Source organism: Symphalangus syndactylus, chromosome X, assembly GCF_028878055.3.
Source record: "Symphalangus syndactylus isolate Jambi chromosome X, NHGRI_mSymSyn1-v2.1_pri, whole genome shotgun sequence".
Classification (NCBI taxonomy): Eukaryota; Metazoa; Chordata; class Mammalia; order Primates; family Hylobatidae; genus Symphalangus; species Symphalangus syndactylus.
Genome location: NC_072447.2, coordinates 91,591,663 through 91,617,110, shown reverse-complemented (window position 1 = coordinate 91,617,110; position 25,448 = coordinate 91,591,663). Strand labels below are relative to the sequence as shown.

At 37.6% G+C, this 25,448-nt stretch overlaps 1 protein-coding gene across 6 annotated transcripts in view; it reads left to right on the top strand.

Moving 5' to 3' along the window:
• Positions 1 to 230: 230 nt before the first annotated feature.
• Positions 231 to 25,448, top strand: part of CHM (CHM Rab escort protein) — a 195,353-nt gene continuing 170,135 nt past the window's right edge. For 3 of the 6 annotated variants that reach the window (XM_063634330.1, XM_063634328.1, XM_063634325.1), the window contains exons 1-2: positions 320 to 539; positions 21,365 to 21,431. Coding sequence is in view for 1 of the 6 variants with exons in the window: in XM_055266944.2 (XP_055122919.1) it covers positions 254 to 302; positions 21,365 to 21,431 (116 nt within the window). In the remaining 5 variants the exon portion in view is untranslated. The other 3 variants (XM_055266944.2, XM_063634329.1, XM_063634326.1) reach the window with 3 other exon arrangements.

The following is a 25,448-nucleotide window of genomic DNA, read 5'->3' as shown; positions in this document are numbered from 1 at the left end:
AAAAATCTACATTTCTTTCCTACTTCAACCCTCCAGGCTAAATGAGCTACAGCATTCAGCCTGAAAAATGAGTCGAGCTTTTAACTTACGTGTAAACATTTTAAATATAATACTGTAGTCGCCTGCCTGGACCTTCCATCCAAGAACTACAACACCCAGAATGCATTGTTTTCCTTTCCGCCTTCCACCGAGGGAATGCCTAACTTGATCTCATTTCCACAAGTAATAGTCACATGACACGTTTCCCGTCAAGATGGCGGATACTCTCCCTTCGGAGTTTGATGTGATCGTAATAGGGACGGGTATGTGTAGCCTGGTACTTCCTGGACAAAGTTTAGGAAGACTGTCTTGTTTCTGTTTTTTCTGTCAGTGGCAAGTTGTGGGACAAGCATCGTGGGTCGAGCGTGGGAAGGAGAACAGAAAGGAAGTGAGGTAGTCCGGAGTCAGCGCGGGAATTGGCAGTTACAGGGAGGGGCTTGGACCCGCAGTGCTTATCGCCATTTGAGTAGGGGTTGATCTGGTCGATGCTGATTGCTGAGGTTGGTTGCTGCGGTGATTCCTGTTAATTTCCTTAGAGGGAAGTGGATGTGCAGTGTCATGAAATGGAGGGTCGGGATTTTATCAACGCAGACGACTTTGGCAAGACATTATGATTCCTTCCTTATTGATTTCAAGGTGATATTCCCCATCATTTTGTCTCGCCATTTCATAGGACTTTTTCATAGATTTGTATGATCTTAGGGTACATCGCAGCTCAGACACAGCTTAATCCTCAGTTTTACAAGAAAGATGCTCAATTATTGCCCATGTGCGTATGAATTTACTAGGGAAAGCAAACGGATTCTATTTTGTTGAGAAACCTAGGGAATTGTATTTTGTTGAGGTAGCCATTACTCCTGCTTTATGGTGCTTAAAGCATCTTGCTTTCTACCATCAATAACTAAATGTGCTGAGAATAAGGTCCTGAGTTCCAGTTCAGGTGTGTGACCTTATCTAACTCTTGTTTTCCCGTCGTTTGTTCTTCATGTTTTGGGTGGAACCAGAAACTCCTCTGCAATTTCTAGTTGACATATTCAGTGTACAAAACGTAGCAGAAGACATGTGGCAGCAATTTCAATTTTTTTTAATAGTGTAAGGGATGATCATTTTAGATGGAATGAAATAGGTTGATGGGGTTTTCTACTGTTTGTAGAATGTGGTAGGCCAGAGTAGCTCTGGTGGATGGGACCCTGTCCATTGTGTTAATGAATTCAGTTCGTTGTCTTCTCAAACAGCCATGATTAGGAGGAGCCATGTTTTCAGGTTGGGAGTAAAAATAATAGCTACCTGTTTTCGAATGCTTAAAATTTCCTAATCACTGTGCTAAGCACTTTACAAGCCGAACATAATCCTCACAACCTTGTTAGAGTAGTAGGTACTCTCTGTATTTTGTAGGAGAGGAAAAGGGGACTTGGAAAAGTTGTAATTTGCTCAGGATCACACAGCTGGTAAATTTCCAAAGGCCCATTCCATCCCAGAAAAACAGTCAGTAGTTCTGATCCTCAGAGTTGACCCATATTCGTAGAAACAATTGAGAAAACTTGGTTTTAGGCCTTGCTTAGTGCTAGTATGAATTGCTTGAGTTGGGAGGGCCAGGCACTAAATCTCTCTGAGCCTCAGTTTCCTTGTTTTTGAATATAGGGAAGGTGAAATAGATGGTCTTTATGTTGTCTAACAAAAAATGCCTGGGTAACAGTTCTCAGAACAGCACGGACATGTTTATTCTTAGCCTGAAAATAACTGCATGGCTGCAAATAACCTGGTTGTAGTTGCTGTGAACAGATGTTGGATGAGAGCTGGAAAGAGCCAATGGACTATTCGTTTTTTTTTTTTCAGTCTATACTAAAACTGAGAACAGCATCCATTTTGGAATGGTTGTTATACCATACTTGAATTTTATAATCTTGCTTTTTTTGTGTAGGAACTTGAGGTGTTTTTAACAATTTTTTTAATCAATTTTTTTTTTCAGGTCTGGGTTCAAATTTTAATTGATGAATGTTAATTCTTATGAATGATGCTAATGCTTTTCACAAATATTTTGCCTTCTGTACAGTTCAGAATTGGAATACATCCATCCTGATGGAGTCTGTTATGGTAGAGGTAGGAAGTTACAGTGAGTGAGCCAGAGAATTGCATCAGGTGACATAGCTTATATTTGGAAAAATACTCATTTTATACTTATCCCAGTGAGTGCAATGTTATTTTTCAGTGTTTGGGAAGAACTTATTTGAAGTTAATCTTAAAACTTAGATTTTTCATATTGTTTATTGGTGACACATTCTAGGTTTTATCAAGCACATTGCTTAAATTTATGATATGTAATTTTGTTTTTAGGTACATCAAAAGTATAAAAATTGAATAAAAGAGTCATTCCCCAAATAATTGATTCCAACAATTCCAATCATGATTTAATTTGATTTATTTTTTAGTGTGCTTGGGATATTTCTCTTGTGAAATAGTTTGCTGAAAGTAGCCTTCAAAATGTTTGTTTTATTAAATGTATTACATTGAGTAAATCATAGAAAAAGCAGTGTTTCATAGATTCAGTTGTATTAACAAAAGTAGAAGCAATAATGCATGCATCAGAAACATGAAGAAATAGGCTATTAGGTATACTTTTTAGCAGATTTATTCCTAGTTAAAATGTCATAAAGGAACAATTGCTTTATCAAGTATAATCATGTGAAGATAATATTTTATAATCCCTTTGACCTTGATTAACTTGCATTCTCATTTTCTGTAATGCAAGATGGAAATTTTTCCTTAAGATCATATTTTCGGGAGATTATGGAAAAAAATAAACTTTGTATTAGTTAAGCCCATTTTCTTCTGATTAGAAAATACAGTAAATATCTCTTGAACATCCAAAGACAGAAGAGTAAGATAAAGTGAATTGTGGAAAAAATAGAAGAAAATGGAATAAAGAAGGAGGGCCAACTGGAGTCTCAAGAGAGAGGATAAAAATAGATATATGTGGTAAGGGTCTAGAAAGTGTTCTTCAGCTTGGGTACAGAATTGTCATTTTCAGGGTATTTTGCCATTTAAAAAGTCATTTAAATGACAGTTTTGTGGATTATAGACAAGTACCATTGGTTTCAGGTTAAAAATAGTCCCAGTAACATTACATCTCACTGGACGTGACTTATCTGGAAGCCTGTGTAATCTGCAGCACAGCAGAGCCAAGAACTCAACAGAAGAGCAGTCAAGATGGAAGTTATAAGATCTATATGATAATATTGACATGCTTCATACATAGGGGAATCCCTGAGATCATCACTTGGAACATATTCATCCTCATTTTAAAAATAATTCTAGCAAGCTCAGCATATTAGAACCACCCCCTTAGAAGATACAAGGAATGTTATCAACTTCTGCAAAGACTATGTTTGGTGGGGGTTGCTATTAGACATATAAATGACAGTTTATATCTGTATAGGAAAGGGAAGAGAAAAACACCTAAAATGCAAACTTACATCAAACATCACAAAGGCCTGATAACATTTAGTGTAGTGACAAATACTCATTTTTCAGGTCATTCAACCCACATTTATTGAGAACCTAGTGCCTTCCCTTGTGAAGTTTACTGGATTGCCTATTCTGAGGAACTTTCTGGCCTTCCTAACAGTCATATCCCCAAAGCTGTTCTTAAGACAATGTAGGCTTTTCATTGCACCCTTCTTTCTTTTTGAAGATCATGTAGAGATTCAGCCTGCATTTTTTCTTTTTAAAAGCACACTGCTCACATCTTTTGGAGTTCTTCCCCTAAGATGGGCTGCAGAGTAGGTTAGCTTAATTTTTCTACTGCATAGGATAAACACATAGATTCTTTTAAGAGTTTTATTGTTAGCCAAGCATGGTGGCATGGGCCTGTAATCCCCATTACTCCATAGGCTGAGGCACAGGCATCCCTTGATCCTAGAAGGCGGAGGTTGCAGTGAGCTTAGATGGCGCCACTGCACTCTAGTCAGAAAAACAGAGTGAGACTGTCTCAAAAAAAAAAAAAAAAAAAAGTTTCATTGGCCAGGTGCAGTGGCTCAGGCCTTTAATCCCAGCACTTGGGGAAGCCGAGACAGGTGGATTGCTTGAGCTCAGGAGTTTGAAACCTCAGCCTCCCAAGTAGCTGAAATGGGTGATACAGCAAAACTGTATTTCTACAAAAAAAATACAAAAATTAATTAGGTATGGTGACACATGCCTGTAGTCCCAGCTACTTGGAAGGCTGAGGTGGGAGGATTGCCTAAAACTGGGAGTTTGAGGCTACAGTGAGCTATAGTTGTGTCACTGCATTTCAGCCTGGGCAACAGAGCAAGACCCTGTCTCAAAAAAAAGTTTTATTGCTGAAGATTATGGGGAAAGAGAAGGGATAGCAAAGATAAACATGGGGGAAATTATAAGGAGTACTGCCCCTAAATCCTGATTATCTTGCTAGATAGTGTTTCGCACCATACAGTAGTAGATGTGGCAGCATGGTGTATGATAATCACATGACCATCCTATTGTGTGATTTTGGGAAAATTACAGAATTTCTTGTGACATCATTTAGTTTATCTGTAAAGTGAGAAATTTCAATAGTTGATCTCCAAGGTAGGGATCTACCAGCTCTAAAATTACCATTGTGTATGTCTATTTATGACACCATGTCCTTGAGAAAAGGCTAAATTGTGTTCTGTGTAATCTTTTTAAGAAGGAAAGTCAGTGTTTCATGTACTTCAGAAATTTTCCTATAAAAATGGCTGATATGGTTTAGATATTTGTCCTGCCCAAATCTCATGTTGAAATGTTATCCTCATTGTTGGAGGTGGGGCCTGATGGGAGGTGTTTGGGTCATGGGAGTGGACCCTCATGGCTTGGTACTCTTCTTGTAATAGTGAGTTCGTTCTTGCAGGCTCTGGTGGTTTATTTTTAAAAAATTTTTTTTTTTTTGAGACAGGGTCTTGCTCTGTCACCCTAGTTGGAGTGCAGTGGCACAATCATGGCCCACTGCAGCCTTAACCTCCTGGGCCCAAGCAATCCTCCCACCTCAGACTCCCGAGTAGCTGAGATCACAGACATGCACCACCATGCCTGGCTAATTTTTTTTTTTTATTTTTGTAGAGATGGGGTCTCCCTTTGTCGCCCAGGCTGGTTTTGCACTTCTGAACTCAAGCAATCTACCTGCCTTGGTGGCCCAAATTGCTGGGATTACAGATGGGAGCCACTGTGCCTGGTCGACTGGTTGTTTAAAAGTGTGTGGCATCTCCCCACACTCACTTGCCTTGCCTCTCACCAAGGGAGATGCCTGCTTCCCCTTTGCCTTCTGCTATGACTAAAAGCTCCCTCAGGCCTCCCCAGAAGCTGAGCAGATGCCTGTACCATGCTTGTGCAGCCTGCAGAACCCTGAGCCAATTAAGCCTCTTTTCTTTATAAATTACCCAGTTTCGGGCATTCCTTTATGGCAACACAGGAACAGCCTAATACAGTGACTGATTAGAAAAGGCATTTTCTTAAAAATGATAGGCTGCTTTTTTCAGAAAAGGTCACGTAAGTAGCACAGTCCCATTCTTGATGTTGGTGAATTTAAACATTAAGGTAGTTAACCTTGACTGGCAGCTCATTGACTTATGATGATGTTGGAATAGCATCACTTCTGTAAGCCTTGGGGGATAGTAATATTGCAGGAGGAGTTGTGAAAACTGATATTTACCAAATAACTGTTTGTGCCAGCCTTACCACAAGTGATTTCCTACATATCTAACTTAATCTTCTCCCAGGATGCCTGAATGTGATTCTCACATCACAGGATGTCCATAGTCCTCCCTGTGTATTTCCAAAATCTTCACATCTGTTGTCTACAGTGGATTTTTAAAAATTGTAAGATGGATTGTGGATCATGGAGTGAATTCCAGCATTATAAAAATGAGGTAGAATATATCAGAATGCATGTAGTAAGGATGAATGTTTTATATATATATATATATACACACACACACCATATATATAACATATATATATATACACACACACACACACACCATATATATAACATATATATATATATATACTTACACACACATACACACATATGTTTTTGGAGAGGGCAGAGTCAAAAAATTTAAAGCCTAGAGTATATTGATCAGCTGAATGACATAGTGAGTGGGAGTGAAATGGTATTTCAGAAGTCCTTTAGTTTTATGAATGCTGTACATTACATATTTTTTTTTTACTTTGACATACGTGTATCTCATTTGAGCAGTATAGTGTAGAGATTGACAGTGTGGCTCTGGAATCAGACACTCTGGGTTTGAATTCTAGCTATTCCTCTTGTGTCATCTTAGACATTTTCCTTAATCTCTTTATGTTTCAATTTTCTTATCTCTAGGATAAACTTCACAAGACTGTTGAGGATTCAATGAAATAATTCCTATAAAAAAGCTTAGTAGGTGCTCACAAAATGCAGTTAATTTGTGTGGTTGTAATGCCTTACTGAGGTGCTTTTACTAGTACTATTATTTCGTGAATGCTTTCCAGGAAGGGGTCACGATTTTCGTGAAGAATGGTGGAAGGATTCAGTTGTCTGATTTATGTTTCTTGTCTTCTCATTGGCTGCTTGGTGGGAAAGACCTTTATGTGTCTATTATCACTGTTTCTATCAGATTTCTTACCTAGTGGCTTACTGGTTTTATTTTTTTCTTTCTTTTTTGTCCTCTCTTTTGTTCAGCAGCTTGCATTATTTATCATTTGTTTTCCTCATAGTTTTTGGAACAGATGTAGCATCGGTCTTATTTGAGTTATAGTATGAAACACTGTTGTCAATGTAAGAGATGCTGTAGGAGTGAAAGATAGCCTGCAGATTTTGCTGTTCTGAAAAATGCTTTGCACTTCTTCAGGCATTCATTGATGGAAAAGTATGTTTTTGTTTGCTTCCAATACCTAGAAAAGTAAAGAGTTATCTAACTCTGGAGAAGACTCTCTGGGAGATGCTTACCCTTCTCTGTAAATCATGAATTTGAGCCAATACCTCAGAGAGAGCCACATCTGTTACCATAATTTCCTCTGCAGCATCATTTTCATCTCCCATGCCTCATGTCATTTTTCTCATTTTCTCCAGTGTTTTCATGATGTTTTGGATAACAGGCTACAGCAATTAAATTCAAATATGGCAGCTCACTATTACATTCTCATGTTTAACATAAAATCCCAATGCACAGAAACAATTATAATTCCATATAATTGACCTGTTAACTCATGCTAAATCATCTGCTAGTCAGTCTCAGTGCATTCTTTAAATAAAAAGCTAGTCTGTGCCTGTTCTGTATGTAAATATATTTAAAAGTAAAATAGGCTAAAAGTCACTGTTGGTGCTCATTGGAAACATTTTGGGGGCGTTTAATTGTGGCCAGCAAAATAGGGATACATTGAAAGGTTGATATTTTGTTTTTGCTTTTCTAATACTTTCATTTAAGGTTTGGTGTAAAAAGAGTTGATAATTTATCACAGATATTGCTTTTTTAGAGTGTGATTATGAGAGCTAGCATGTTATCATATGGAGGGTGTTTTTGAAAAGAACAGTTTGCAAATAGACAGGAGAAGAGACCAGAGGCAGCTTGGCCAGTACGGTGCTTATTGTAAGTGTTTCATCTCATACTGGATTTTATCAAGAGCTGAAGTTGGTAATGTATTCCTTGACTGATTTGGTTTTTATCACATTTTAAAAAGTACTGGTGAAGCAGGATATTTTCCTGACCCCTTCGCGGGACTTGTGAAGGGGGCACCCTGTTTACTCAGCCCACTGCTTTCAACTCCTCATAGGAGGGAGCATGTGAGTGAACAAGGCAGGAACTGGAGTACATGAGTGCTGGAGGCAGCCTGCCACTCTTGTGCCAGGAGGAGTGAACTCCACTCACTCGGACCTGCTGTGTTTCACCCCTCACAAGAGGGGATGTGCAGTTTAGTGGGTGCGGGAGCCAGGGTGAGTGCTTTTGGGCACTGGCAGAAGTCAACTCTGTGCTGGCCCCATGGTAGCATCTCAGGGGGTGGTGCCTGCAACCCCTGAAGCTCCAGAGGGAATGTTACAGTGCTCTTTTAGCTCTGCTGTCCGCAGACGGCTTAAGGGTTAACAGCTCAGTGGGCCCTCTGCCTTTTTGTGTTAATTGGCTGCCTTCTACCAGTGAGGGCAAAGGGCAAGTGTGACAGCCTTTTTGTGTCCACACTCGTCGTTCCCAAGCTCTTGTCCGGCATCCAGGAGGAATGAGGTCACATGAATGAGTTGAAGGATGGTAAATGTAGGGGATCTTATTGCTGATGGAGATGGCTCTCAGTGGGAAGGGGAGCTGAAAAGGGGATGGGGCAGGAAGGTAATCTTCCCCTGAATTCCAGCTGTCTCTGGCCAGATTCTTCTTTGAAGTTACCCTGTCAAGGTGTTCCTCTGAAGTCGAGCCACTTCTCTCTGATGTCCAACTGTAGTCTCTAATGTCCAACTGCTTCTCCTCTCTCTGCTGGCTGAACCTGGGGTTTTTATGTACACAGGATGGGGTGTGGGGTGGGCCATAAGTGGTTTCGGAAAAGGCAACATTCGCACGGGAAAACAGGGAAGTTCTCACTTTGTGCCATGGTTTCAGGCTTGAGGGTGGGGTTTTCTCAGGGACCTGCCCTTTTCTGCCTAGAATTTCCCTACCTCCTGTCCCTATCACTAACTTATACTCTTTCTTTTGAGTATTCTCATGTGTCTTTTTTTTTTTTTTTTTTTTTTTTTGGGTCCAGGCCAGTGTTCTCATTGAGTTATTATGGCTATTAGTTAATGGCAGTTTTAATCATTTTATATTGCTTTGAAATGTTTTGAATCATGTTTCTGTTATCTGACTTGCACATTTGTTAAACTAGTCTTATTTATGTGGATTTAAAATCATCCTGAGAAAATTTACACAAGCTAAAGTATAGAGAAAATAAAGTTTTATACATGGATATCAGGCATATTAAGATGCTGAACTGTGAGTTCAAATCCTTATTTTCTACACCTGTGTTACTTTGGTTTAAGCTATGTAAGCAAAATCAATGATGATTAGAAAATTGTTTTTAGTACCTATAACACACTGTCAAACACATGAAAAATATTGTCTAACATTTGTTATATGCCAAGCACTGTGATAAGCCCCTACAATGCATTGTATCATTTTCACAGTAACCCTGCGGTAGATACTATATCATCTCCATTTTTCAAATGTGAAGCCTGAGGCTTAGCTAAGTTTGACTTAGGTGAAACAGTTAAGACCAAAGTTTTTCTGACTAAGGTTGAGGTATTAGATTAAGCTTGCTAGAATCTTTCAATTGAAAAAATAGCCCATTGTATCAAGAGTAGATTATTTTGCCCTGGGTTTGTGGTTGGCAGTTGTTTTATTTTGGAGAGTTACCATTGTTGACATTAAAATCCTGATTCCAGCAGTAGCCTCATGATGTCAACTTCTTATTATTTTTTTTTTTATTTTTATTTTTTATTATACTTTAGGGTTTTAGGGTACATGTGCACAATGTGCAGGTTTGTTACATATGTATCCATGTGCCATGTTGATTTCCTGCACCCATTAACTCGTCATTTAGCATTAGGTGTATCTCCTAATGCTGTCCCTCCCCCCTCCCCCCACCCCACAACAGTCCCCGGAGCGTGATGTTCCCCTTCCTGTGTCCATGAGTTCTCATTGTTCAATTCCCACCTATGAGTGAGAACATGCGGTGTTTGGTTTTTTGTCCTTGCGATAGTTTACTGAGAATGATGTTTTCCAGTTTCATCCATGTCCCTACAAAGGACACGAACTCATCATTTTTTATGGCTGCATAGTATTCTTTACACTGTTGGTGGGGCTGTAAACTAGTTCAACCATTGTGGAAGTCAGTGTGGCGATTCCTCAGGGATCTAGAACTAGAAATACCATTTGACCCAGCCATCCCATTACTGGGTATATACCCAAAGGACTATAAATCATGCTGCTATAAAGACACATGCACACGTATGTTTATTGCGGCTCTATTCACAATAGCAAAGAGTTGGAACCAACCCAAATGTCCAACAACTTCTTATTATTGACAGCATCATGACATCTGTGTCAGCTTGCAAACCTTCTTTTGATGAAGGTGAACAGAATGACCTGGTTGTGTTTATCCCTTAAAACTGAAGAGAGAATCAACCACTAAAGCAATGGCCAGAAATGGGATCAGAGATTACAGTTACATTTTAAGACATGATTTGCTTCAGTAGGAATTCTTCATTGATCCTGTAAACCAAAAGATCTCAATTAATTTAGAAAGTTTATTTTACCAAGGTTAAGGATGCGCCTGTGGCACAGCCTCAGGTCCTGATGACGTGCCCCAGGCGGTAGGGGCACAGCTTGATTTTACACGTTTTAGGGAGACATGAAACATTAATCCATGTTTGTAAGATGTATAATTCATTGGTTCCATCAGGAAAGGCCAGACAACTCAAAGTGGGGAGGAGGCTTCTGGGTCATAGTTAGTTAAGAGACAAATGAGGAATAGTCACTTATGCCTTAGTCTGTAGTGAAACAGTAGGGCAGAGGAAGCCATCAGATACGTATTTGTCTCATGGGAACAGAGGAATGACTTTGAGTTCTGCCTGTCCTTTGGTTGTCCACAAAGAATTTCCTTATGGGCAAATTGTGAGGGAGGTATGTAGCTTTTTAAAAATCTTTGTAGTGATCTTATTTAGGAATAGAATGGGAGACAGGTTTGCCTAACACAGTTCCCATCTTGACTTTTCCTTTTGGCTTAGTGATTTTGGGGAGATTTGTTTTCCTTTCACAATCTCAAGGTATATAATTTCCCACTGAAATATTTGTGCATGTGCTGGGGTTTGCCATTTTGTGTCTTTTTTAGTGTTCTTCCAAATTAAATTTTCAAGATCAAATATGGGACTCATTGTCCTGTTTATGGAGCTTTTTTTCTTTTGGTTGACTCTTCTTTTGTTTCCTACAGTCTTCAACAACCGTCAGTGCTTAGAATGGATACATCACGCATCTTAATTGACAGGATGGATATGGTAATACCTTTTTTGGTCCAAGGGCCCGCTCATTAAAAAAAGTAGTTTATAAAGCTGAAAAGTTTTTATTTCTATTTTTTGTAAAATGATTTTCATGATAGGATTTTATATAAAGGGGAAAGGTTTTTTTGTATCATTTTTATAACATTCTTGAAATGAGTACTCATTCTCTTTCATCATCTATTTTAGACTCACAGCTTTCTGGGTAATGCAGTAAAGGTCATGTTTCTTCTGTGGCACATTAGTAAAATATGTTCTGAACACAGAAACTATTTTCCTTATCACAAATTAAATATTATGTTAAGTTTGAAGAGCACTGGCCTGGGGTATGCTTTGCTGTGAAAAGATCATTTTGGTCACTTAAATTACAATAGAAATATTTGTGTTAATAAAATTAAGTAAAAATTAAGCTGGGCACAGTGGCTCACACCTGTAATTCCAGGACTTTGGGAGGCCTAGGCAAGTGGATCACCTGAGGTCAGGAGTTCAAGACTAGCCCGACCAACATGGTGAAACCCCGTCTGTACTAAAAATACAAAAATTATCCTCGTGTAGTGGCAGGTGCCTGTAATCCCAGCTACTTGGGAAGCTGAGGCAGGAGAATCGCTTGAACCCGGGAGGCAGAGGTTGCAGTGAGCCGAGACCGTGCCATTGTACCCCAGCCTGGGTGACAAGAGTGAAACTCTGTCTCAAAAAAAAAAAAAAAAAAAAAAAAAGAAAAGTAAAAATTAGTTGTAGTGGAGACTATTTCCTGGCAAGGATAAGGTCTTCAGCAAACATTTACATTTATTTAACAAAACTTTAAGAGATTTTGAGTTGATGTAGTTTTCTCCATTTAGATAACAAACGGGATGCTACATCCATTTTTAAGCTTTTTTACAATGTGAAATTTCAAACATAAAAAAGTAGAATAAAGTAACCCTCCACATACCAGTCTCCCAGTTTCAACACTTATCAACTCATGGCCAGTCTTGTTTTCTTTGTAATGAGGACTAAGCTCTGATTTTTTACCTTGCCCAAATTCCTACCTAAGGGGTCTAGGGAGTTATGCCCTACAAGCCATAAATTCTCATCAGATGGGTTTTATTTGACCCTATATATTGTGACTTATTTTTCATTCTGACTCTGGCATAACATTATGAGACAAGGAAAAGATATTTAACCCCAAAATATATTTCCTTGCCGTACCTTGAAATTGCCCTGCAAAGTCTCTTGTGGGAAAAATCCACATTCTGTAGAGAATCTTCTCCCCCCTTTATTTTGCTTCCTTTCTTTCCAGATCCAGGGGTAATCAACTAAGAGCCAGGCACCCTTTTAGGTCCAATAGGAAACATTTTACAACCTGCTCTGTCTCTGAGGTCTGCTACCTGAGAGATTCCTCTGCACAATAAAATTTGGTCCCCACAATCCTTTATTTTAACCTGAACATTCCTTTCCATTAATCCCAGGTCTTGAGATAAACTCAACAAATTGTCAGCCAGAAAATGTTGAAATTTACCTATAGCCTGGAAGCACCTCCCCCCCCCGCCCCACCAGCTTTGAGTTGTCTCGCCTTTCTGAACCAAACCAATGTATTTCTTAAATGTATTTGATTGATGTCTCATGCCTCCCTAAAATATATAAAACCAAGCTGTACCCCAGCCACCTTGGGCACATGTTCTCAGGACCTCCTGAGGGCTGTGTCACAGGCTGTGGTCGCTCATATTTGGCTCAGAATAAATCTCTTCAAATATTTTACAGAGTTGGCCGGGCATGGTCTCACACCTGTAATCCCAGCACTTTGGGAGGCCGAGGCGGGCGGATCACGAGGTTAGGAGATTCAGACCATCCTGGTTAACACAGTGAAACCCCGTCTTTACTAAAAATACAAAAAATTAGCCGGGCATGGTGGCAGATACTTGTAGTCCCAGCTACTTGGGAGGCTGAGGCAGGAGAATGGCGTGAACCCAGGAGGCGGAAGTTGCAGTGGGCCGAGATCGCGCTACTGCACTCCAGCCTGGGCGACAGAGCGAGACTCCATCTCAAAAAAAAAAAAAAAATAAAATATATCTATATATATATATATTTTTTTTCAGAGTTGAACTCTTTTTGTTGACAGTATCTTCCACTGTTTCTCTCATTTCACTATCCAACCCTGTTATTTTGAAGCAAATCCTAAATATCATATCATTCTATCTGTATGTATTCCAACATATATCAAAAAGTATGAGGGCTCTACTTTTTAAACATAACTACTGTTTTGTTTAACATGTGCTTAACACTTATATCACATGCCTTCCTTTGCATCTGAAGTTTTTTCTAAGGCATCTATCCATTTTGTTTCTTTGGTCTTTGTGCTCTTCCTAGTTTAGTTTTCATATCTGAAATGATTTTTTCTTTAATTTTTTAACTCCATTTTTTACAAATGTTCCTGTTCTCTAATCACCTTTTGAGTTTTTCTAATTTTGATTCATGTTGTTCTCTCAGAGCTGCCACCATTTTGTTAATTTCTTTTAGCACATAATACCATAATTAGCTATGTTTTTCATCTAATTTGTGAGGCTTTCTGACATTCTTTTGTTGTCTATTGGGATGTTATTTTGTTCCTTATTCCCTTTTTTCCAATGTACGTTGAATGTGGTTCAACTGAAATCCTTTTGCGTTGCTCATTTTTAAGTGAAAAATGTTTTCCCTTTGTTTTCAATAGGAAGGATGGGCCAGTAAAACTATTCAAACTGTTTTGCTGTAGGCCTCTCTACTGTGTTTTCAGGAAGTAATCAAACATGTAGCCTGAAATCTGCTGGCTCTGTTACCCTCCCCTAGTTTCGTGTAGACCTTCTCTTTCCTTTGCCTCTATTTTCCCGGCTGAATTTGGATTAGGTTCCCAGCAGTTACTCCTCAATGCAGGACTATCCCCTCATTCACAAGGTGAAGTCTGCAAAACCCCTTCCCAGTTTCTGCTGCTGTTCTCAGAATGGTCTGCCAAGCTTCCAGTGAGTGCCTGATAGCACTTTTGGGGTTTTCTGGCTCTTGGGGCTGTAACAGTTTTTTTGATCTTCTCTTTATTTCCTTTTGCACACTTTCTTTTTTTTTGTTTGTTTTAAGACGAAGTCTCCCTCTTGTTGCCCAGGCTGGAGTGCAATGGCGCGATCTTGGCTCACTGCAACCTCCGCCTGCCAGGTTCAAACGATCCTCCTGCTTCAGCCTCCCGAGTACCTGGGATTACAGGCGCCTGCTACCATGCCTGGCTAATTTTTGTATTTTTAGTAGAGACGGGGTTTCACTATGTTGGCCAGGCTAGTCTTGAACTTCTGACCTCAGGCGATCTGCTCACCTCAGCCTCCCAAAGTGCTGGGATTACAGGTGTGAGCCACTGCACCCGGCCTGTACACTTTCTAATACCATGTGGGTGTTACAGCTATTGGTGGCTTGTAACTACCCACTTCTATTTTGGGGTTCATGATTATATTGTATCACCTTGCTTTGTTATGGATGTTGTCCCTGGGAGTTTGGTTTGGGTATCCTGATTGTACTGTCTGTTTTTATGGGAGTTGTGGGGGAGATTCAACAACTGCTGCCATCTTTACAGATCTTTTTATCTTTCACTTTATCATTTGCTCAAGAATAGAGGTCAAGTTGTTGACCTAGCATAAACATTCACTTTTCAGAACTTGAAACAAACCTTTGGGTCACTTATTCCAAGCCCTTTATTTTATCTAATAAGGATATCTATAAGGAATCTGAATTCCAGAGGTTAAGTGACTTTCCTGAGGTCATAGCTATTTAGTATCCACCTAAAAACAGGAAGCCAGTCCTTCTGATTCTTAATTCAGTACTCTTGAATACTGAAACTCTTTTTATTAGCCATTTCTAAAGGCTCACACCATAGTGAATTTTTAAAAATTAAAATAAATTTTCCAAGTTAATGTTTTAATGGGTAGTATATTTTTCAAAAAATTCTAAAAATTACATGGCTGTAAATACACATTTTGTTCCATGAGGAAGAAGTTCAGAGATTTTAAATTACATTTACTAATGTTTAGTATTTTGTGGGGAGGTTAGAGTGAATAAAAATAATTGTCAATTTAAAAATGATATTTTTATCTTTATGTTGTGGTAGTTCCCTAGGCTACTTCATTTGCAATTTTTCTCTTTTTATGGTAGCCACTAAAAAGTAGACTTAAGATGTAAATATTTAATATAGAATTTAAGATAGGAATCAACAAAACTACTTAAACCTGGGTTGAAATTCAGTTTCTGCTTAATTTTGTGATGTCATTATTTTGAGTGGCTACAACATGAATTAAGTATGTAGTTTCACCTTTGCATTCATTGCTCAATCAAGTTTTCCTTGCCAGCAATTCTGTTTTTCCTAAAAAAGAACTTACTCTTTATTAAAGCAGTCACAGTAAATTTTCTAGTTCTATGTAATTTTCTTTCCATTCTGGTCTTCACTGGTTATAAATAACACATGGAATGACTTTCAAGGTAGAAAGCAGAAATCCATTTTGAAATGTTCTATAAAATAAAGAGTGATTTATGGTTTCATATGATTTGAGCTGAAAGTACTTGGGCTTTGCCAGGTCATCAAAGTCCTGTCAGGGGAATCTATTATTTATTGTTCGATATGCTGGGAGTGGTGTAAGTACTTTATTTTATGTTTATCTTGTGTAAGCATAGTGTTAGGAAAAATCAATCCCAGATACTAATACATTTTAAGAATATATCATGGGGAACTAACCTAAATGTTATAGTTGTAAATGATGAGATTTGACATTAAGAATTTGGATTAAAGGGGGATTTTGAAAAATGGATGAATAGTGGTTTTATCCCTGTAAAATATTTTAGGTGAGGTTCTTGGGTCCTAATTTTAGCCTAGCTCCTTCATTTGATAATGAAACATCTCTATTTCATCTAGACAGGTTTTTAGAAAATTGCAGAAAGCTGGTACCATACATATTAGTGTATGATGATATAACATTCCATAAGCTTCTAATTTTTTTTCTAGCTGCCACCTTTGTAACAGAACCTCAACTGTGAAAGTCATGATGGAGGAAACCTCAGTTTCCCCCACTACAGCTGTTATGAAATGCTAATTTAATACCTAATATTTACCTGTGTTTAATAAAAATGACTTGCCAAAGTTGTTGTCTTGCATCAGAATTATACATGTTTGCTTATAATACTGTGGCAGAGCAAGTTGTTTGGTACAGCCTCTCTAATGAATGTAATATTATATTTAATAATGTGAAATGTTTAAATGGTATTAAATGTTTGATGAACCTCTATAGTTTACATAAAGAAAAGGTTATTGGACTTTTTTAAAAATGATTTTAAGTTGCTAGATCTTTGAAGGTAACTAAAGTAAATAGTAAGCAAGTGATACCTTTTATTTCCTTCAGATAACTAATCTTATTGAAGGGGAAGGAAGAAGAGGGAAGAGAAGCAACATTTATTGAATGTCAGTGACATGCCAAGAGCCACTGTGTATAGTGTTTGATGTCATTTTGTACCTGTTCCTCCCTGCACCCATATGAGATGTATTATTAACCCCATCTTACAGTTGAAAACATTGTACTTGTATATTTGTGCTCACACATTTTACAGAGTGGTTCCAGTGGAATGCTGTATGATTTGACCTTCATCTAGGTTATCTGTTTCTAACTCATGTCTGGCTTTTCCTCATGGGAGAGACTGTATAGTTCAAAATCAGCACATACATGTTTCATCTGAATGCCTCACAAATATATTGTGTGAACTTGAGTAGTTGTTCACTTTTTTTAGCGTTGAACAGGTGTTATTTTGAAATTAATCTAGAGTTTAAGTGCTATTAAAATTGAGCTTAGAAATATTAATTTAAACAAAACAGTCATTATTTTACTAAATTAGCAATAAGACCAAAAACTTTTAAGTATGCACTTAGAAATATTAATTTAAACAAAACAAGCAGTCATTTTATTATTTTGCCAAATTAGCAATAAGTCCAAAAAGTTTTAAGTATGTTAACTTTTCCTAAATAAATTTTTTTTTTTTTTTTGAGACGGAGTTTTTCTCTTGTTGCCCAGGCTGGAGTGCAATGGTGCGATCTCGGCTCACTGCAACCTTTGCCTTCTGGGTTCAAGTGATTCTCCTGCCTCAGCCTTCCGAGTAGCTGGGATTATGGGCACGCGCCACCAAGCCTGGCTAATTTTGCATTTTTAGTAGAGATGGGGTTTCTCCATGTTGGTCAGGCTGGTCTCAAACTCCCTTCCTCAGGTGATCTGCCCACCTCGGCCTCCCAAAGTGCTGGGATTACAGATGTGAGCCACCGTGCCCAGCCCTAAATAATTTTTAAAAACCATGAAGCATAAAGCTCCAGTTTTATACAAGTTTATCCTCCTTGCTTTGACTACAGTTTTTATTTTTATTTTTTGAAATCCTGATTTGACCATGATCTGGCTAAAGTCCTTTCAAGACTCCCTATTCCTCAGAGGTTCAAGTTCAGATACTATAATTTGGCTTCAACCTCTTGGAAATCTTTTTAAATTTTGTTTTACGTTGGTAAGAAGACTTGACATGAGATCTCTGCTCTTAACAAATTTTTAAGAGTACAATACAGTGTTGTTAACTATAGGTACAATGTTGTAGAGCAGTTCTTTAGAAATTATTCTTCTTTCATAACTGATACTTCATGCTAGTTGATTAGCAACTCCCCATTTCCCTCTCCCCCAAATCCATGGCAACCACCATTCCACTTTTTGATTCTGTAAATTTGCCTATTTTTAAATACCTCATACAGGTGGAATCATGCAGCATTTGTCCTTCTGTGACTGGCTTTATGTTTGTTGCAGCATGTTCACAACGGGTAACATGTGAAAACAACCTAAATGTCCATCGACAGAAGAATGGACAGAGAAATGTGGTATATCCTTATAAGGGAATATTACTTGGTTATAAAAAAAAGTAATGAAGTACTGATCCATGCTGCAACATGGATAACCCTTGAAAACTTTATGCTAATGAAGTAGGCCAGTCCAAACACTTTTTTTAAAGCATCACTTTTTGGTTCTCCCTTCCTTTAACTTTGCCAGGAATGCTCCTTTCCACTTTCCTTTTTCCATCTTCTGCACTCCTCAGTTAGGGTTGTTAGAGACCCTGAAAGACCCAGCTAATTTCTCCTGTTCTTTGGAGCTTTCCATTGTGTTTCTATGACAGTTTTAAATACACTTATTATTTTAATCTCTTTAAATTCTTGTTACATAGACTCTGAGCTCTAACAGGCTAGGGATTATCTTGCAAAAAACGTATGGCAACCTCTCACTACCTAGCACAGTTTGTTCTCTCTCTCCCTTCCTCTCCTCTTTCCCGATTTTCTTTTTCTCTTTTTCTTTTCTTCAGCACATATCTATAGAGAACCTACTACGTGCCTCCTGTATCCTGGAAATTCTGTTTATTGAATGGGTGGGAAGAAATATAAAATCTTGGCCAAGAAGACATTGTTAACTGTATTATTAGTTTGCTATTTTAGTCATTCTAAGCGTGAAGATAATAGGCCCTTGCCATTTAACATTAGAATAGCTTATGAATTTCACAAACTTATGGGAATGTTTGGATGGAAGTATTAAGGAAAAACACAAATGATAGTCATTTTGGCTTTATGTAATTTGGACTCAAATCATGTTCAGTAGTGAAATCCATTCTTGGCTTTGCTTTAATAGCAGAGATTTGACTTCTGACATTGTTGATCACAGCCATGGAAATAACCACATGTGTAACTGCCTACCCTAAGTAACAGTTATTTTTGGGCCAAATGGAGGCGAGTAATTTTATTATTGTTCACCATTGGAGTTGGCATCTGGTGAAAATAGGTATATGTTTGGGGTAGTGTTAGATGGAAATATAATGCTTCTAAAATATCATTCTGAAGGATAATAAGAGTAGATAGTGTTCATAGGGCAAGTACCCTTGCTAACAACAGAACTGAATTCTATGAGGTACATCATGATATTCTCATTGATAGATGAAGAAACAAAGGCTCAGAGAAGTCAAGTGACTTATCTGAGGTTGTGCAGCTAGGTGAGTAGCAAAACTAAGATTCAAGTCTAAGTCTGTCTGATTGAGACCATGCCTGTTTCATTTTGTTGCTATATTGTCCTTAAATCTTCATTTTCAAACTTGCATCCAAGTTGGAGATAGTGAATTATCATGGTAATTTGAATTGGGGATACGGAATTACCAAATTACTTGGTATTTGGCAAGTTATTTAACCTTTCTTAACCTATTTCCTCACATAGATAATACTTCCTGCCTCCTAGGATTATAATGAGGAATAAATAAGATGATGTATGTGAAAATACAGTTTGAAGGATAAAATCTTATACTAATATTTGGTGGCATTGTTATTAATGCTGTGATTATTACACATAAGAGCATTAATCTTTAACATACTCATTCTGCCTCCTGAGTATTTCTTTGCCATTATCCTTTTAACTAAGCTGCTTATCAGCTTTTAAAGTGCCATAATGACTACATTTCAGTAAAAAGGAACGTTATTTCTTTAAGTGTAGCAAAAAGTTCAGATGGTCTTAAGATTTCAATAAAGGTTTTAACTTAAAAACTGCATTTAGCTATTTAAAACTTTCTCCTATTTCCCTCTACTCCAGAAATTCTTATTTTGTTTACTTGAATTATATCTGAAGTTAAGCTTGGAACATTTACTTGAATTATATCTGAAGTTAAGCTTGGAACTTTATGATGGCTTGTTTTCAATGATTGATATTTAATGGTTATTTTCAGTACATTTGTTAGAACTTCTTTTGTTTTGAACCGAGCATTATATGCCCACAAAATGTTCAACACTGGAAAACTAGTTCCTCTGTGAAGGCAGGCTGGAGCTTGTGTTTAATAGGATTTTAGCTAGAGATTAACTATTTCAATTGTTTCCATATGCATATTGCTTTTTATATACAGAAGATGACTTTCCCCTTTCCTGAAATCCTTGATGCTTAGTGTGTAGTTTAAACCCTTGCCAAAAGACTGGTGCTGTTTTTTTTCCTCTAAGTAAAAACATGAGAGGATCAGGATGTTTCATCATGGTGAAGGAGTTCGTAGTAGCACTATAGAATTGCACTAAACTTTTAAAGCATGCTTTATTTTTATAACTAATATAAAAAATACTAGCTTCTATCAACATGGTAGATCATATGACAAAAATTATTGAAGAGTCTGGAACTTACAGGGTATTAACTATCAAATAGAAAACTTGATTTTTTAAAATCATAAAACATTATCTTTGGCAATTTTTAATTTTTTGTTGGTGCTGGTAGAAGTAATATATATATGTCTTTTTATGATAATCAGCTTTATGGTATGATTAAGTTTGATTCCAAAGCAGTAATGTTTTGTTTTTATACTGCTATCTTGGTCAAAAGCAAAATAATGTATCTTGTAAGCGGCCCCTTTCTAAACTAGCTGACATATTTCTTAAGCTAAAAAATGCGTGCCATTCCCTCTCAGAGGCATTGTGGCTTCAGAGTTATATCTGGGTTTAAATTTCAACTCTAGAACTTTTTTTTTTGTTTTAAGCATTGGGCAGAAAGTTAAGATATTCATGTCCTGGTTCTTTTTCTTCTCTAAAATGCATATGCATATGGTTATCTCTCAGTGCAATTGGGAGACTCAGATGAGCTAATGTGTGAACATGGTTTTTAACTGAACAATATATAGTAGTTACAGTTGCTCATTGATGGTAATTTACATACAAAAAGATTGTAAGTACTTTTAAAAATTATTTTTTCTTGCCAAATTAAGCAGAACTGCTTTTTAAAAAATATCTCTGGCCGGGCGCGGTGGCTCATGCCTGTAATCCCAGCACTTTGGGAGGCCGAGGTGGGGGGATCACAAGGTCAGGAGATTGAGACCATCCTGGCCAACATGGTGAAACCCTGTTTCTACTAAAAATACAAAAATTAGCTGGGTGTGCGGCGCATGCCTGTAATCCCAGCTACTCGGGAGGCTGAGGCAGGAGAATCGCTTGAACCAGGGAGTTGGAGGTTGCAGTGAGCCGAGATCGCGCCACTGCACTCCAGCCTGGTGACAGAGTGAGACTCCGTCTCAAAAAAAAAAAAAAAGTCTTCCACATAATAAAATTTTCAGTATGAGTGGTATATGTTTAAGAAACATCTTACAGTATAATTAATATAAACTTTATAATTCTGAATACAAGCAAGGATGGATCTCTTTGGTTAAACTATTCTATACAGCAATGGCATGAATTGAACATTTTATGTAAAATGTATATATTTCTACATTCTAAATGATAACAGATATGTGTTTTTGTAGGTTTGCCTGAATCCATCATTGCAGCTGCATGTTCAAGAAGTGGCCGGAGAGTTCTGCATGTTGATTCGTAAGTTTATCAACGATAGCATTTAATACTTCCTAAACATGTCTATACAAGATTAAAATTTACATAAACACATATATGTCTGTACATATGTACATGTATGTGTATATCATACATAAACTTAAGTTAGAAAAAAGATTGGAGTTGTTTAATTTTAACCACTAATATGTGAAATATATAGCATACAAGTTTTACTATTCTGTGAAATAGTGATCTTTCCTTTGAGAATAAACCAAATGCATCATTTTATTTTTCTCATGAGTGATTTTGTTTAAAATAACAAATAATTCTCCAAGAGGCTTGGAAACCTCATGCCTGCCCCTTTTCCTACATATGTGTGTGGATATATACAACCTATATATGCTATTGTATTTTAGGCTTCATATTCGATGGTTGTAAAAGTCAGCCAATAGATTTTGAGTATTATTTTCTTAAACTTCATCAAAATTTAAACTTAGGAAGTCTTAACTAGGAAAAATATCTACAATTATGTTTTTCCCTTTTTTTCTTAAATGTGATGATAAACAGGAGGTTGATGGAAAACTCAAGTTTAAGATAAAGCATAGGTTAAATCTCTCCATTTCTATATCTGCCCAAAACAAACCCCTAATCTCCCACCTTTCTATTAAGTGCTTTTGACTATTATATCTTGGCACTTTAATTCTTCATTGAATAGGAATAGAAAGAAGAAACACACTTTTTATTTTCTGTTAGATATTAACTACAGTGTTTTTCAGAATGCTACAATATAAAAAAATTAGATTTGTCATAGCTTATAGTGTCTTCCCATATGTTATCTCATTGTAAATATGTAGGAATCCAAAAAGTGGCATGAGTTAATCTTCTTTTAACCTGTTCTAAATTCATTTTGAAAGGATATTCTGTTACAATAGCTAAGATTTGCGAGCAACTGGATGGAATTTCTAAATTGGATTCAGTTTTCATACATGCCCTGCCTTTGTAATTCGCTTTTACTATTTCACTATTGTATGCACGACTGCTTGTGTTAATCTCTCAATTCAGTCTTTTTGACATATCATGGATTTACATGTCAGAAAATCTGCTACCTTGGGCCAGGTGTGGTGGCTCATGCCTGCAACCCGGCACTTTGGGAGGCTGAGGTGGGCGGATCACTTGAGGTCAGTCAGGAAGTCAGGAGTTTGAGACCAGCCTGGCCAACATGGTGAAACTCCATCTCTACTAAAAATACAAAACTTAGCTGGGCGTGGTGGTGCATGCTTGTAATCCCAGCTTCTTGGGAGGCTGAGGCAGGAGAATTGCTTGAACTTGGTCTGGAGGTGGAGGTTGCAGTGAGCCGAGATTGCGCTACTGCACTACAACCTGGGCGACAGAGAAAGACTGTCTCAAAAAAAAAAAAAAAAAAAAAATCTGCTACCTTGAAAGCCCAGGCACTGAGACAGTATGCTTTAAAATATTAATTCAGATATATGTTCATGACCTTTTTTAACCTAAAATAAAAAATAAAATACTTGCTTCTCATTTCTTAAAGGTAGAATGATAGTAAAAGTTATTATTTGTTGAGCTTGCACTACGTGCTAGTCAACATATTAGGTTCTTTACACATGTTATGTAACTTAATTCTCATCACAGCCAAGTAAGGTAGGTGGTGGTATCCCAGTTTGACAAATGGAATGTGGGACATGGAGACATTAAGTAATTTTTCTAAATTTACCTTCCTAGCATATGTATAATTTTAGTTTCAAATTTACTTTGTGTGTAGTATGTGTTTTTTCTTCTTTCTCTTTTTCTTTCTTTCTTTTTTTTTTTTGACACAGGATCTCACTCTGTTGCCTACACTATAGTACGGCGGCATGGTAATAGCTCACTGTAACCTCAAACTCCTGGGCTCAAGTTATCCTCCTGCCTCAGCCTCCTGGGTAACTAGGACTACGGGTGCATGCCATTGCACCCAGCTAACTTTGAACATTTTCTGTAGAGATGGAATCTCGCTATGCTACCCAGGCTGGTCTTGAACTCTTGGCCTCAAAGGATCCTCCCAAAATGCTGGGATTACAGGCGTGAGCTATCGTACCTGGCCTATTTTGTGTTTTCTTATTCCAGAACATGAGGTCTTCCCAGAACGAAGACTATTTTACAAATCAAATTGGGTTTACTCATATTCCAAAAATAAAGTTTGATTAAAAATATAAGAGCCTAGATCTTATTTTGACAAGCAGTGAATCAATTAGAAAAGCTTGATAATATGGTTGTCTTAAGACATTATAGTATAATAAAAAGGCATTTCAAAGTGACAAAACTTTTCTTCTTTTGTACATCCTCAGACTTGGTGGCTTTTGAAAGTTTAGATACATCTAGATATTGATTCTCCCACATCTTAAGCTTAGATTTGGGGGCTTCTTTGGCACCATTATCTGAGGGTAATGGTTGTCTGCATACTGTTGATATCTCCTGATCTGAATCTGTTCTGAGCCCCAGTTTGATATAGCCTATCATCTGATATCTTCATCTAGATGTTCCACAGACACCTTAACATGGCTAATATTAAGCCATGAATTCATCCTCCCCATTCTCACCTCAAAATGTACAGAACCCAAAAAACAGCATCCTGCTCCCAGTCTTTTGGAATGATAACATCGTCTACCCAGTTGCTCACCTTAACGAAACTTGGAAACTTCTGTTGATTTTCTTGCTTTATCCTCCAGATTTATTCAGATGATTTTGATAGTAATAGAACACATTTATCGATCTCTTCTAGGTACTATGATACATACTTTGAAAACATAATTTCACTTATATCCCCTAACTTTAATAGCTCTCCATATCTCTTTTTCTTTATGCCACTGTCATTTCCCTAGTTCAAACCTTTGTCATTTCTCAGCTGAGTGAGCTCATAACCTCCTGACTTTATCTCCAGCTCTCTAGTTTATTTATCACACTGCCGCCAGTCACATCACTCTGCTGCATGAAATCCTTCAGTGTTTCTCTGCTGCCTATGTTAGTGATTTTCCAAGTTTAAAAAAAGACTTAATGAGGGAACTGAAACAACTTAAAAAGATGAAAACAGAGCTGCTGTGGTTGAAATGAGTGGGTCTGGGTCAGTGTAGATATCACTGGCTTTTAGGAGAAAGTCCAAATTTTCTGTATGTCATACAGTGCCATCTATGATGTGGCCTTGCTTACACCTTCAGCCTCATCTCTTGCCACTTCCATCTTTAGGCGTAGACACCAGCAATGCTGAAATTTGCAGTAGCTGAACATATTGTAGTCTTTACTTCATCTTCCCACTTTTTTTCTGGGATTTGCATAAGGTATCCCCTCAGCCTGGATTGCCTGTCTCTACCCCTCAGCCTGGCTAACCTCTATTTGTCTTTCAGTGTTTAGCTTACATACCACCTCCTCAGGGAAGTCCCACTTCCTTAAACCCCACTGGCTATGTGTCACAACTATGCCCAGGTTTTTATAACACTGTATAAGAGTGCCATGGCATTTATCATACTCTTAATCATTCACTTCCCTGTCTTCCCCACTACCTTTTAAGCTCTTATATCATAGGTCTTATTCATCTTTGTATCTCCAGCACCTAGCACAGTTGCTGGTATACATTAGATATTTGATGGATACATAAGTACTAATACATATTTGTGTGTATGATTTTTTTTTGTCAATGGTTAGTTTGATGATGTATAATCTTTATGTCACACACATTTTGGATAAATAGCTGTTGTTAGAGATGTAATCTGTGGCTAAAAATTAAAGTATGCAGTCAGTAACCTTGACTTTTAGTGTCATCAAGTTTTTACACTATCACCATTCATTTTTATTGAGAATCTTTGTGCAAGGAATTGTGCTAGATGTTAAGAATGCAAAGATAAATAAAAATACACTGACTCACAATCTAGTAAGGGAAGTAAAGAAATAGACACACATGCTATGCTATTTGTTGGAGGTATATATAAGGTGCTATAGGGGGACAACTAACTCAGTAAGAGGGCTCCCCATAGGAATAGGTAACTTATCTAAGGTTCTAAGGACAGGTAT